The 16,059-nt window shown below is 46.0% G+C and overlaps 1 protein-coding gene across 1 annotated transcript in view; it reads left to right on the top strand.

Annotated features, from left to right (window-relative positions):
- The window catches only part of foxo6b (forkhead box O6 b), a 37,691-nt gene extending 22,065 nt beyond the window's left edge, over positions 1-15,626 (top strand). Inside the window, exon 2 of the mRNA XM_031853834.1 lies at positions 12,085-15,626. Within this exon, the coding sequence (XP_031709694.1) occupies positions 12,085-13,797 (1,713 nt within the window). The 3' untranslated portion in view covers positions 13,798-15,626. The remainder of the gene's footprint in view (positions 1-12,084) is intronic.
- The last annotated feature ends 433 nt before the right edge of the window (positions 15,627-16,059 follow it).

Here is a 16,059-nt window from a genome sequence, read left to right as displayed (position 1 = left end):
GGCTTTGTTTTTTCAAGGTCTCCCTCTTTTCCTGCTCTCACCCCATCAATTTTCCCCGCACATTATTTCTACAGTCTCTGTGGTTCTCCAACGAGCCCGCAGCCTCGTAGGCATCTTTACAAGTCCTCCTCTTTCAACATCTTAACCGTAACCCCCTCCAGCCTTTCTCTCCTCACTTCGCTCTGCCCTCACTTTTCCTCCCCGTCTCTCTCTCTCTCTGTCTACGATGGTCATGTCTCATGGGGGAAGACAGTTGGCGGGATGCAGGCTTGCTGCCATGGCAACAGGAACCCTCCCTCTCCCTAAGGTCTCCTTAGCAACTAGTAGCTTGGCATTGTAGTAATGAGCCGGCCCAGCATGCCATACTAGCGAAGCACGAGATGTGTGTGTGTGAGAGTCTTTATGTGGTTTTGGCTTTGCAAGGGTGATATGCCCACTGTCAAAGTGGGGTTTGACTTCTGTTCTGTGATGTCAATTAATAATACAGAATTAGAAGTTCCGTTGAAGTTATGATTCATGAATATGCATATCCTTCCCCCCCCCTTGTGTCTTGTCAATTTCTTGTCAATTTTCGGGATTGCATTCACTAAATGGAAATGTATAGCCTCGTCGTGGAGGAATGACAGTCGAGACACATCGCTCAGAGAAGAGCATCTGACTTTTTCTTCCCTTTTTGAAAATTGGCATACTTCAAAAGAGCACATCTGATGAGAGAGACGTGTTTCTCTTAAAAGGAATTTGAGTTCTCAAAAAGTGTGACAGTGTGAATTGGCAAAGTGATTTACCGTGAAAAAAGTCACACAGACGTGAATGTTTGAAAAGTCTATTCAAAGCTGGCTGAATAAAAAAGGACTAATTGAATGACACAATACAGAGAAGTGATTGTTGTAGGCAATGATCTGCCATCATCACTATTACTGTCTAACTTTGCTATTCGAGTATGGGCCCCAAAGTAGACATCAGGTTACAGAGAAGCCACGAAAGATTAAGCTAATGATGATCCGTTATGATCGGACACACGCCACCAAGGTTGCATTGAAATATGATCCAAACAGAGCTGTGTATGTATTTCGTTTTGATAAATGTTGCAATCAGAGGTCATTGTGAGGATTACGGTGCTTTTCTGTAACAGTTTGTGATGTTCGAGCCTGGTTCCAGACCTCTGAATCGCACATCTCGCATTTGGTTAGAGATTGAAATAGGTTCAGTGTTGTGCTTGTCAAGGGCTGTTTCACGCATGCAAGTCAGTGCTTTTCAGGCAGGATTAGAAAGGGGGATGTCATTTTCCTGAAAGAATTTGCTACATCCGCGAGAAAACGGTGACACCGTTGCGACAAAAAAGGCGTGGATTAGATTGATGCAGCTTCTCAGGTAAATTCAGTGCAGAAACAACTCTTGTCAGGTTCGGATCTATCTTTATACAACATGCCAAATGTATGTTGAAAGAGAACCGGCTGCAGTAATCCTCCCCAATATGACAGTGAAGCGATATCCTCGTAAAGCGACTACAACCAGAGAAATCCAGTCCCTGTTATTTTGTACGGATGAACCTCGGTTATGATGAGGCTTCCTATTGAAGAGAGACCTTTGACTGTTCTGTAAACGATTGGGGACAAAATCCAGTGCAAAGATTAATTAATGCTAAAATTAAAGCAAACATGAGGCTTTGATAGTTTCAGTCACAAAATTTGAGAAAGTATCGTGCTGGTAGTCGGGTGTGGGTTAATTTTCAGTGCCAGGATCTATTCCCCTAAGCAATTTAGTAAGGTCAGAAAAAAACTATTCCATATTGAAGGCTGTAACTGGGAAATACCCACTTAAATTGGCTTACGCAGATTGCCATACTTCAAATTAGCTTCAGATGAATTTAAAAACAGAACCATTGACTCATTTCCTATTGTGTAGCCACACCACAAATGTATCACTTGACACCAGTTTCGACAGAACAACCCTTAAGTCTTTATATGGCATTATCTCTTGAATCTTCAACTATCATGAAAACCTTTAGTCCTAGGAGTGAAAATTACGTTAGCAGGACGGATATGTTACTATTGGTTAGGGCACAGCAGAATCAAATACCCCCTCCTCCCAAACAGTTTATGTGAAAACAATGTCATACTGAATGAATGAATAACCACGATGGCAGTCTGAAATACCGTCAGCTGAAGTAGTACATTCAAGTTGATATTTGGCACTTTAATCAAGCAGCAGTTTCAGAGGAAAGGTCTGAATATTCAACAACACTTCCCCTTTTCAAACTATATGAATATTCATTACAAAGCGTTGAATACTTTTGTTCAAGATTAAGTGGCTTTTCAGCACCACTTTGGATTAAATCCAACCCTATAAGTGAGGTATGCACATGTTAAGAAAAGTTGATCACCTCCTCTGCTGTTATTCAGTCAAAGCTGCACCTTTCTGTTTGGAAACTCTAAGTTCTGTATGAAAGGCCAAAGGTTGAGCTGATTATTTGAACATAAGCAATAGTTGTTCGGCATAGTTGAGTGTCTGTGAGTACGTTCCCCCCTCTCCAATTCTTCAAGTCAATCAAGCCTTTGTTGCTTTTTATTAATGTGCCATTCAGAATGTCTCAGCCCATGTTACCGCCAGTGTATCAGCTTCTGACTGTGGATCAGTGCATTTGTTGGAGGTGCCGTGCAGCCTCGGCGTGTGGATGGATGTGACAGCTGAGTGTTGAGGTGGGTGGTGCTCTCCTGAGACCTGATGGCAGGTGTGATCAGGCCTGTTTCTCAGCTTCTCCTTTGGCTCCCATAGGTGTCACGATGCTCCACCTGGCATGTGAAAGCTCCCAGGGGAGGGATAGAAATCACAGCTGTGGAGGTGACTCCTTTTTATGAGCGCTAGTCAAAGGTGGAGGACAAACTACATTTACTTTTGTTACTGTAATTGAAGGGCACAATCGTGTAGAGAATATGCTTGGTTATAGTGTCAAAAGGTCCCAGCATAGGGACACGATTGTAAGACAAAAATGTATCCATTCAGATAAAGAATATGTGGAATTTAACTTTTAGGTTCTTTTGTTTTTAGCTATCTAAAAACTAGCACAACAACTAGCTGGTCTTGCTCATTTACTAATTTTTTGCTCTATGAAGTAGCTTGATAGTGAAATAAAAAAGAACTAGTGCAAACAATAAGGGTGAACATTTTCATTTTCTAAAAGCTGGTATCGAAATATTATTTTCAGAACTCTCAACACAGTTGATAACATTATGTAATATGAATTTATTACATTGCATGCGAACAAAAGACAAACTGTGGCTTAATCCTCTTGTTCATTGGCAGCTAACTTGTAAGTTTTACCAAAGAAGGGCTAAGCAAATACTAAGCAAATAATCTAAAATCATTTAGACATGAAGGATAAGGGAAAATATCCCTTTGGTTCTTTTTATTCACCGAAACCTTTCCAAAAAGCCGCTACATAGGGAAAACTGCTGGCTACATATAGTGATACAAATAAGGAGTTTGAAACATTCTTTTGTATAAATAAAAGAAAAGAGCCAATTTTACTGTATTTCTGCTCCAGCAAGTTGACTTCTACTGTACTTCATTAGAGTTTCCTGTAGCAGGACGGAATGGTGTTCGTGATGTAAGGAAAGCCAACAGGAAGGAAGCTCACGGCTGCTCCGGGTCCGTCACTCTTTACAGAGCTGGCTGTGGCCTGAGGACTGGGCATCTCTGGCACGCAGGGAGGATTTTCCGATCCCCTGCCCCGCTTTCAGATGCTCGTTAATCTGCTGGCTCTATTTTTATCTGCCCTCTCCTCCCGCCCCCGGGCTCTCCGCCTTCACTCTGCTCCTTATGTCCATTTGCAGAGAAAGAGGCTGCCTCGGCAGGCCAGCAGCTCCAATTAGAGGCCTCTCCGCTGGGGATTGGGCTTGCTGTCCGCCTCTAGCCCCTCAGGCTCCCTTACCGTCTACCTTTCTCAGGTTAGCCCCAGACGACGCCTCGCCCCCTGCCTCTCTGCACCCGTCTTTTCCCTCCCTGTCTGCCTTGTTTCTCTGTCTTCCCCCGTAGAGCTTGTGGAGCTCCGCAGGGAGTAAGAGGGAGTGAAAGGCCTTCTGTCGCCCGAGGGCTGGCTCTAGTCCCTCGGCTGTACTTTGACGAGAAGTTAACTGGTGCACCTTTCAGGAAGCATCCTCAGTAGAACTGCTGGTTGTATTGTCACAGCTACTGCAAGTATACAACTGACTGCAAATGCTGTTGTTCATCCTCCATGCAGAAAAGATAAGGCTTTTGTTGTTTGGCGAGTTTTGCAAGACCGTCACAATTCAAAGAACCGGCCTATTACAAAGACCCTTACAAATATGATTCCAGCTTCAAAGGGTTTGTTTTAACCTGCTGAATAAGAGCGTACAGTCTTTTATCAACATGTTTTAATATTCAATAACAGAGAATCTTTAAAATCTTCATCTACTGTTGAATGAGTGTGGTACATGTCTAAAGAGCCATTTTTTGGTGTTACAGTAGATAAAACATTACAGTCATTTAGCAGACACTTTTATCCAAAGCGACTTACAATTCAGAGTCTATCATATTTCTACACCATAGGCACGGCTACGGGAGCAATTTTGGGGTTAAGTGTCTTGCTCAAAGACACATCGACATGCGACTAGTGGAGCCGGGGTTCGAACCGCCAACCCTCTGACTGAAAGACGGCCCTGCTATCCACTTAGCCACAATCGTCCTCAGCTCACAATTGCCCACAATTTTTACAAAAGATGTTGAGACTGTTATATTTAATCATAGTCTGTGCTGCTTTGTGTTGGTCATGTTTCAACGGTAGCAGCAGCACTGTTGTAAAAATGTGGCTGCACATCTTTATTGTAACCGATTGGTCTGCGCTGTTGCTAGCCTTGTACACAACTCATTGTGTGTCTTGAATGGTCCTAGCTACACTGCATTCATCTGGATCCTCTCATCTGGATCTATTTCCCTGCAATCCACCAAAAGAATAGCATCTTTTCCCCCCAGCTTATAGCCCCCACCCAAACGCTGCATGCTCACACTTTCTCCAACCCCATTAATCCCTCAGCCTCCCACTTCTTTATTTCCCTTCAAAGAGACAAGCGCTGCCCGTGACATCAGTCACAGGAAGTGAATCTTTAGCGTTGACTAATTTCCATCGATTGCCTCCAGACAGGCTTAGCAGACGAGACCCATTCCCACACAGAGCTGGCTGCTCTCATTTAAGTCTCCATGCCTGCAGAAAACGCTTCACAATGAACGCAGTCAGCGCTTTTATCTTCTCCCCCACTCCTGCTTATTATCAAATAAATGCGCGGCATAGAGAGATACCCATTGACAGGACCGTGCATAATGACTCCTGGCTGTGTGAAATGGATTAATAAATAATGGTTGAGCAAGGGGAGAAAACAGATTTGCCAAGTCCCGCTACTTCTCAACAAGGCGGAGTACAACAATCCCCACAACACTCGGCTGGATTGTGCCGGTCCACATCTACAGTTTGTGCTCTGGTTTATGCTCTTAAATGCTTGTTTAAAGAAGGAGATGCACTTATGATTTCTGGTGACTAGTAGTTCTTTTGAATACCTATGTTGAATACACTTATTGTAAATCGCTTTGGATAAAAGCGTCTGCTAAATGACTGTAATGTAATGTACAGGAGCGCTCCGTGGAATTTGAACCGCAACCCTGCTCTTGAATGCACCGTGGAATGCGCCATGAATTCAAGGTGGGCTCCTTTAAAATGTGAAGCAGAAAGCACATTAAAATCCACAACATGATGTTCTACTGAATCCTCTAAAGAATCCCCTCCAAGACACTTCTCTCCTGTGAGGATGTGGGGAGGTAAAAGCAGCCTATAAAAACGTCCGGGAGCAGAACTCCTCGGCAACCTGTTTCCCTGTCTCGCTGCTCGACAGAGCTACAGCAGAAGGTAAATCAGTTTCCGTTTTGCTTCTGCTTTCACGCTCTCATGAGTATACCACAATTCAAACACAGATATCCTGCATTTTCCATGTGCAAAGTCAATCGAACAGGCACACAGTCGAGCCCACAATCACCAGAGGCCTTCTTGTTTTTAACAAAGCATCCTCATCCATCCCATGTCAGTGACATATTGCTTCATTAACGCTCCCGGCTTTGTGTATATTGACAGCTTTTTCAAAATGGCAGAGAGTAAAAGTGCTGCTTGCTCTGCACCAAAGGGGCTTAAACAGACTATAAAACCGAAACTGAGTCTGTGCCAGTGAAGTGTGCTCTGACTGCCACTGTACCCATGTGCTAAAGTAATAAGTCTGTCTGAGACACGGGGTGAAAAGGTCTCAATCTCCTTAACGCTAGATTAAGGAGCAGCTTGATCAAGGCGTCTTAAGTGCTTCATTTTGGAATCAGGATCGATAGCAGCTAAGAAGAATTGAGCTAGGAGCTTTCGGTTGGTAGAGCTGATTGAATAGAGGCTAATGACTTCTCAGAAGCCCCTTACACTGGAGGAATGGCTCATACTGTATACCCTGCTTGTGTTTTTATTTTAGCAATTTACTTCACTGTCCTTTTATATAGAAAAGGTTATTCTATCCCCTAGCTGCTGCTGCTGTAACAGCAAGCAGACAAATTAACAGGCCCTGCACACAGGCCCTGCACACAGGACTCTGGCGACAAACATGTTTTCTACCAGGAGCGGCGACAACAGTAAAGCCGGTGTGACGTAGCGGGGGTCAATCCGGACGTATTTTGAAGAGTGGTGAAAACCTGTGCTTGTTTTTCTTGGCTACCAATAACGACCCGACCAATTACGTCCATCAACGCCACGCCCAGCCTCAATCGCCATGATCCGACCAATCCCCACCCTGTCTCTGTGGTTCGAGGGTGAAACCCAGCTGAGGAGTGCCCAGAATTAACCAGGATTAGCCTTGGATTGTCAGGGATTACTCAGGCTGGAGAGGGATTAAGTATGATTGCCAGTTTGGGGTGGGGGTGTGCGGGGGGGCAGATGTGCGTGTGTCCGTGTGCGAGTGTCCGTGTGCGAGTGCACATCGAGGTGAACATGTGTCCATCTGTGAAACATATAAGATGGCGTTTGTTTACGTGTGTAGTGTTTGTGTACAATGCCGCCTGGACTGAAAATTCTAAAACACACTAGATGTGATTTAATTTCCACATTTTGTACAGTCTGCAAAGAGGTGTGGAAATGTCTGGAAACTGTTTTTTCCCCTTTATGGTGTGACAAGGTCCAGTAGATATATGTTGATATTAGCTGTTGTGTAGAGTTAATATAGGAGGCTTTTCTCTGCTCAGACACAACGCTCCGTTGAGAGAATTGCTGGCAACAGGGACACAGCCAGAGGAAGAAGGGTTACATCATTCTCGTAGCTATGCAACACAAACTGGATAATTTGCAATAGATGTAATTAACGTTAGCTAGCTAACCCGGACTAAAAAAGGGACAAGGGTGTTGGAAATAATAATAATCAAGAAAATTAACCACAGCTCTGTTGCTATTCTGAAATGGATGATGTGGGCACACCACATACTGCTGAAGAGAACACACCGTTCTTGACCATTTTAAAAGGCTGTTTGGAGACAAGAATCCCAATAAAATGTAGGGGGATAGACAAAAAATGAACTCATTGTGATATAATCCACAACCATAGAGGGGAATTAACAGTCTGACACAGTTTTGACAGTCTGAAAAAGGATGTTTTCCTTGAGGGTCTACTGGATAGAATGAGACTGCTCAGATGTTCCTGTTACTCCATGTTCAGTTTGGAGTATATGTTAAAGAGACACTTTATGTCTCATGTGTAAAATCAGTGGAGTACTACTCAGCTGTCTTCTAGGTCTCTGGAGGGTTTTCGGGAAAAGTAATATTTTAGTTGTGTCAGTATTTGACTACAGACTAAAAGCCACAATATTCCAGCCTCTGCTGCTTCGATTTAGATTTTAGATTTTTGTTTTGTTTTTATATCTTTCTCTTGATAGAGCGCCAACTTTGTGGAAGTAAAATACAAAGTTGATTGAAATTAAATTGAATTCCAACTCAAGATCCAGAGTCCAACCATTGAACCTGATTAGTAATTTCATTTTTGTAAGCAAGTAGGGGCGAGCGTTAAGGTTATCTACATTTTATACACTTAAAGTTGTAAAAGGTCCATCTCCCTGAAATCTGAGCAAACTCGACCCGCTTTTGAAGACCTTGTTATGCGGTTGAAAGCTCTGGAAAAAGTTAATCAGCACAAAGCAAAGCAAATAATTCACTTTGTTATATCCAAATTGTATTATAGGGTTAAATCTCAATGTTCAGTTGTAATTATAGAGCCTATGCAGAATGATCATGCAGTCAATCATGATGCATAGTTTATCCTCATACTGAGTGCAAACCCATTCATATATTGTTGCTTGGTCTGGTATTTTGAAAAAGGGAAAAGTGTAAGAATTCTGTGTTTAGACAGATCTGTGTGTCCACGGGCCATTAGCTAACCACTGGACTGACTATCCCCTGACTCAGCGAAAGCAGCAGTGTGTCAGGGTCAAACTCAGTCACCATTAATGTACAGTATACAGTAGTGGAGCTGGACACAGTGCAGCGTGTTCCTTGTGGAGGAGGAGGGTGGCTGTGAGGACGGATTCAGTCACCGTTCTCTCTGCAACAGTCCATCTCCTGCTGCATTAGCAGAAAGGCAAAGGCTGAGAGCAGAGGGAACAGGCTTCTCCTTTTCAGAATCACTCTTTCTGACACCTTCATGTACACACGGAGGCAGGGATGGCCAGCCTCTATGCCACGGAGGGCTGAGAGTCAGCAGGTTTAATTCCAATCAAAGACTTTGCTGGAGGTTTTCACTGATCAGCTCCTCCTCTGTGGCTGACAGTGTGCTAATCAGTGGCATCTCCTGCTATATAGCATTTGATTGCAATGATAACCCGGAGGCTCTCAAACTTTCCTTTTTACGTGACGGTCCAATCCTTCACCAGAGTCGCGTTGATAAATTGAAAAGTGATAAAAAGGAAGTTCTTGATTTTTCTTGCGGAGTGAAAGATCAGAGAAAAACCTCGTTCTGAAAGTAGTCACTTTTTTGCCGCGTAATATTCTCAATCTGTATAAAAGTATTTATGACAAATAAACATAAGATAAAATAAAAGCTCAAAGGTCAAGATTTGTTGAGGTTTCGGCACAAAAAATGATTTGGTTGGAGTGAGGGAAATATTGTATTTTGGGTAACAATTACTACTTACTGTTGGAGGACCTCGGCTGTCATGGTAAACAACAACCACTTTGGTTGAGGTTAGGGGACGACGGTGGTCTTTTTACTGGCAAGGAACATTATCCACACATATACTTATGAATTAATTTTAAAGGAGACTGCATTAAATATATTAAAAAATAACTCCAAAGGCATCTTTTAGCTTCATGCGTCTTTTTCTAATTTGTTAAAGATTAATCTCACTCTAATTGCTTTTCTGTGCTCAGACTATGAGGCAGACAATCAGGCATCACCATATTTGGGTATAGAAACTGTAACATTAGCTGCTGACAGTGTTGAGCATCACCACACAATTTTCACTATTAGCAATACAAAAATTCCGGCCTAAGCCTTCAGAGAATCATAATATATACACGAGACAAAGCACATTATAGTATACAATGTTTCAGCAGTGAAGGAACAGCAGCGTACTGTATAATTGTTGCGCTGGTTGTTATACAGAAGCTTTTTCTCCACACACGCACACACACACACACACACACACACACAAGGCTGCTAATCACAGCTTGGTACAGGTAGTGAGACATTGGGACTGCTGGTGATTGAGCCTCCCTGGTGGATTGGAAGCAGGAATCTGACAGACTCAGATAAAAAGGCTGTTTGGAGTTGCCTGCAGCATCAACCCCCCCCCCCCCCCCCCCGCTCTCCTCCCCACCATCACCATCACCTCCCCTCTCTTCATTTCTCTCTCTTTTGGTTTACTCTGTTGCCATGGCTACGCCCAGCCGGAGCCATCATGTTGCGGAGGAACCTGTCAGGGCGCCGCTCTCAGATCACCTGATGCGGGTCGGCTCCACTGGTGGCCTCTTTCACACGGCGTCATCGTTCAATTTGGCTTTGATAAAGTCCGCGTTCGATAGCGCGCCGCTGCTGAGAAGTGCATTCAGCCCATTTTGTAGCGAACGTTGAGCTTGTGCAATTTTACCGACCCGGTGTTTTGGAGAGGACTCCTCTGAACAGCAGAGAAAAAAACGTATAAATGCATCTCTCCCATCCAATTTCCACATCTGCGTAGAGAGTCTAGTCAAAACAGCGTGATTTGAGTGGACGATGGGACGAAATTACCTGTTGGGAGTCACGCCGAGGGGATGGGAGTGTGTGGAGGGGGCCTCTCTCCATGAATGAGAATAGCAGTAGGTCAGATACAAGACTGATTTGAAACCCACTTGAAGCTGAATTCCCCCAGTAAACATATTAACTACTGTTGTGGATGCTGTGCTTTTCATAATACGCTGCAACAACAAAAAGGCTGTCCAGTTTACAGCCACGTGGCTCTGTATGCTGCCTTTGTATTGGGGGGGGGGGGGCATACATATGCTGGATATATGGATTGCGCTGAAGGGTGAAATGTAAGCTGGCCCTCCACTAAGCACAGATTTGCATCTCCTGCTGTTTGTTTCCGATATTTGCCCGCCTTTCAGTGTGAATGAATGAATTAGAGAGGGGAGAGGGGGGAGGATGGAAGTTGTGTAAGGTGATGAGAGGATGGATAGATGTGGAGAGAAGGGGAGAATGAGCAATGTCGTGATCAAGAGACGCAGGGACACGGAGAGGGAGATGAATGGGGCTGAGCGCAGGAAAATTGGACAGGAGGCGGGGAGTGAATGAAGATAGAGAATGGCTCGAGATATCAGGAGACAGAGATTGTGAGCTATGTGCAGGTATTAAACAAGGCAGAAATAGATAGATATCGCCAGAGAGGAAAAAGAAAAGCGCGTGATTGCGCACATGGGGAAGAGGGTTTGGGGTTGAGGGGGGGTTTGTTCCTCCCAAAAGATCAGAAAAGAGCAAAAGGCAAAAGAGCGGGAAAGAAAGAGAAGGCAGAAAAGCAAAGGGAAAGAAAGTGTAGAGAGTGTGAATAATGACACAAGCAGGAACGATTTGGATGAACATGCTGTACTTAGACTAACTTGGCCAGCTGAGATGATGTGTATCCCTGCTAAGCTCTCCTTTAGGCAGGCTTAGATCTCATCAACTCACTCCAGGTTGGCACCGGCTTCAAATGCTGCTGCGGAGCTCTGGATTAACTATACAACCGTCACTCAGACACTTAAACAGAGGTCTAGAGAGGCTTATCCTACAACCCCCCCCCCACACACACTCACACCGCACTACACACCCACCCACAACCGGCATATTCGTCCGTCTTCAAAGCTATTCACAAGAAGACTTCATCATAACGGTATCTGCCGTCATTGCCTACGGTCATGTTAATTGTGGCATGATTTTAAAAGAGGTTAAATGAGCATGTCCCTCTCCTCCTCCCTCCCCCCTTTTACTTCCCCTCTATCTTATTCCAGGCCTACGTATGAGTGTTTCTTTTTTCACTCTGGTACTCTTCCAGATCTGCTCCTGCCAAATCACGCCTTTCCCCCCTCCTTCCTTCCCTCCCTCCCTCCCAGTCTCTGGCTGGATCTCAGGCTCTCATATTTGGAGGCCCTTCAATCGATATGGGCTGTCTGTGATTGGGTTGCCTCGCGTGATTCATTTCTGTAACCTTGGTGATGGTTTGATGTGGAGGCTGCACCCATGTCCATATTATGACTCAGTGAGCGTGTGTGGAGAGGAGAGGCTGGTCAGGGGAGGTATCGATTGGTCCTTCACTCTCCCTGCCCTCTTTACCTTCCCCTCCATCTCCCCCTCATTCTTTATCCATCTTTTTCTCGCTCACCGTGCAGCCTTGATTGTTTGGCCATAATTTGAAATAACTTTGTGTTCTCAAGAAATGATTATTTAACCCTAAATGTTCCCATGGGAGTTAATGTTAATCTATTATCTCTGCCTCTTCCTCCCTCGCTTTTTCTCTCCATCATCTCCTTCCCATCTTTCTCTCTCGTTCTAGAATTCAATCCGACACAATCTGTCCCTGCACAGTCGCTTCATCCGGGTGCAAAATGAAGGGACGGGGAAGAGTTCGTGGTGGATGCTGAACCCAGAAGGAGGGAAGATGGGGAAAGGACCCAGACGACGGGCGGCCTCTATAGACAACGGCACTCGCTACCTGAAGACCAAGGGTCGCATTAGCCGAAAGAGAGCAGGGACCATGGGCCTCGGACGGGGACAAGGTCAGAGAGTCGGACCCACAATGCAAGGCTCCCCGGAGCATGGCAGTCCAGCAGGTAAAGGAAGTGTGGGCATGGGGGGTGAGGAGTATGACACCTGGACAGATCTCCATTCCCGCACCTCCTCCTCTGCCTCCACACTGAGTGGTTGCCTGTCCCCAATCCTTGCTGAGGCTGAGGCTGACGAACCGGAGGAAGGTGGACTGTCCTGTTCAGCCTCCCCTCGATTGTACCCCAGCCCCTCCAGCACACGCTCCCCGGCCCTGGGCACTGGAGGCCACTGCCCGACTGTGGAGCTGCCCCAGCTGACTGACTTGACGGGGGCTATCAGTCTAGATGAGAGTGGCTACCCCCAGCCACAGCAAATCAAATGCAACGGTTATCCCTACGTGCCTGCGCCCAAGGCAGAGGGCTCCTACTGTGGGCCCATGTACGGACAGCCTTCCATGGGCATGCTTCGGCATCACACTCTCATGGAGACCATCCAGGAGAACAAGCCAGTCAGCTTCCAGCGCCCAATGAGGGCCTACTCAGAGAACAACGCCCTGCAGAGTCTGCTTACTGGAGGTCCTCCGTACTGCAACAAAGAGACAGTACTGGGCCAGGTACGTGAAACACACACACTTATGACACAGGGGACCAATGGCATTCACAGCCAACACAGCCACAATCAGAATCGCAGCCACAATCATAACCACAATCACAGCAATGAGCATGCTCACAATCCCAGTCTACACAATGGCCATGACCAGAACACAACACATCATCAGAACCACAATCAGGGTCACAAACACCAAGCCAGCCTCGACTACAGCCACAGCCACAAGCCCCTACCCGCCCATGAGTATGGTTCGAGTTCGAGTCACGAGCACAGTCACAGTAACAAAATAAACGCCAGCCATGATCACAACCCTCGCTCCAGCCAGAGTCACATGCACAACCACAACCCCCATAACCCTATGCACAGTGGGCCTCACCCACAGGCCCTCTCCCCAAGGGTTAGCACCGACATCCTGCAGCCCTACAGCCTCAAGACCTCTAACCACTATGGGCCCCGACCACACCTCCCAACATCGCCGTCTCTGCCGCCCAACCCCGCCGGTGTCATGGACGTTCCCCAGGACCCCTGCCGCTTGGCGTCCGCACCACAACCCCGTCACCAGCCTTACCCCGGAGCTCACCATCAGGGAATGACCGACTCCTGGCATGGCTACTACCACAACAACCACCAGCCAGGGAATGCTGGGTACCAGGGGCAACAGCACAACTCCCACAGTAGAATGGCTGCCAACCTGGAGATGGAGAACATTCCCAATAGTCTGGACTGTGATGTAGACTCCATCCTGCTCAATGACTTTATGGACACAGAGAGCATGGACTTCAACTTTGACGGCTCTCTGTCCCAAGGCATGGGCATGGGGATGGGCATGAGCTTGGGGGCGTTTGTCTGCCCTCCACCAGCACACAGCAACCAGAGCTGGGTGCCAGGGTGAACCCAGGCCCAAGGGTTTGGATAGACATGACTGGAAAGCTCACTCACTGGGCCAGACTGCTGTTGGGCTGTACCCTTGGACTGTCTGACTGTGATTCGGTTTCTCTGAGACTGTAGAACAAAATACGTATTGTCATTTTGTTTCCTGGGGACTCCATACACCCCCACACCCTGTTTATAAAGCCTCCTGTCTCCATATTGAACCTGCCCCCGATGAGCCCAGTCCTAAAGCCCCCCTTGTTCATGCCCTTCAGTTTTTTATTTTTATTTTTATGGTCTCCACCCAATCTCGTACTGCCTGTCCTAAGCTCTCAAGCACTTTACATCCATCCTATCCATACAGATGCAGTAACACAAAGACCAGGCAAAGTCGCGTTGTGTGTTGGCTTAAGTTTAATGTATGCAATCCACTTTACAGTATTATCTCTTTCTACAAAGGAGGTGTTGTTTTTGACTTGAGAACATGATCAAACAGCTGCATAAATATCTTTCAATGTAGAGGTGCGCTCAGATTGGGGTTTAAAAACAGGGAGACTTTGAGGTGTAATGATGAAGAAAAAAGAAGGTTTTTAGAAGAAGAGGGAATCACAAATAATGGGATGGAGGGATAGAAAGGAAAGGAACTCCCTGGTCAGTAGGACTTCTCTCCCTGGTGGACAGTGGTGTTTCCTGTTTGGTTCTGTGCAGGAGGACAGTCATACATCAGGCAACCATCAGCACCACTCCAATGAAATGCAACGTCCCGTCTTTAATCTCCAAAGTAATGCTAGAGTGATGCATCGCTATTGCAAATCTAATGCGCCACTCTTTTTTCAAGCCCCCCCCCCCCTCTCTATCCTCAACTCCGGACACACCGGCTTAATGTGTTTTGGCGAAAGTGATGATTAAAGTCACTCTGCACTAAATGGGGGAGGGATTGAAAGGGGTGGTGTTGGAGAGGGGGGCATTGAGGGGCGATGATAGGAAAGGAGAAATGCAAATATTCCTTCCGTGCCTCTTTCTCTCCATTTTGTGGATTTATGTAGCTTTCCCCGTAATGAAATAAGCAACGATCAGAGCCTGCTGTACATCCTGAGGAGCTCTCTGATTGGCCTGCACTGGGCTGCCTCAGCGTGGCTCCTTCACCGGCTGACCCCAGAACAGCTTACCAAGCAGCTGTGGTCAGGCCTGGATGTTGATGGAGCTGCCGTTCTCAGACCCCAGTCAACCTTGTCTAATTCACTAACACCCAGGTTCAAGCCCACTATGTGCTTTTACTCCTGCGGATTGCAAACTGATGAACAGCGTCAGCAGATTACTATTTGGTGCTATCTCCTCTTCCCAGGCTCCCTCCTATCACGCCGCCCCATCCCGAGGTTACTCGGAGGGTAAACAAGAGTAATTAACCGCCAAACAAGATGGATGATTTATGCAAGTGCGTGTATTCACTCATCAGCACAAAGTCATAATTCTCCCTCCCGCCAAGAACAAGGAGGGCGATTTTTGAGGGCCGATGCCCAGCGACAAGGTAAAGCGGCTGGCAAGCGGTGTGCTTACTTATAGTGTCCTTTAAGTCCTTCAAGCGTTCCCTTTACAAGCGTTCCCTGCCCCATCCTGACCATAGCTTTACTTTGCTGTCGTCTTTTCTTGTGCTCGTTCTGTGATTGTGCAGTTGTCTGTCCTGTTTCAATACAGCATGGATAAAAGCTTTTGTGTACATTTTATTTTGTTCATTCCCAGAGGGAAAACAGGCAAAGGGGGCATTCGCCAACCCTTGTCCTGGCACCTGTCCCACTCGAGATAGAGAAAATAGGAACAAGAGAGAGAAGAAAGGTGGATAGATACAGAGAGACTGAACGGGAGGGAGGGAGCTACATGAGTAGGCAGGATCTGTGAGACTGAGAGAGATTTTCCAGCTCGGTAGCTTTCTGTAGAATTGGCTGTTTGAATCAGGCCAAATGTCAAGTGCTACTCAGCCAGCTCCAGCGAGCTTTGACCAAAAAGCCACTTCTCCCTCCTGATCAAGGACAATGATGGGTATTTCCATACACATTTCTTTAGCTTTCTTCTGTCCTTTTCATGAGTTAAGATGGCCCATTGTTGTAACCCAACTGTAATTTGTTCTCTGGACTGTGTGCACTTGTGTGTCAAGCTTCTCGTGGGTGTGCGAGTGTGTGTGCGTGTGTGTAGCACAGTGATGTACAAGAAATGATTAAGGGAATACTGTTGAGAACTAACCTGCCCTGGTATTGTCCATGCCTGGATGAGTGCAGCATACATAATA

The sequence above is a fragment of the Anarrhichthys ocellatus genome, unplaced genomic scaffold, assembly GCF_004355925.1.
Source record: "Anarrhichthys ocellatus isolate YVR2014 unplaced genomic scaffold, GSC_Weel_1.0 scaffold14, whole genome shotgun sequence".
In the NCBI taxonomy this organism is placed as follows: Eukaryota; Metazoa; Chordata; class Actinopteri; order Perciformes; family Anarhichadidae; genus Anarrhichthys; species Anarrhichthys ocellatus.
This window is presented reverse-complemented; position numbering and strand designations above follow the sequence as displayed.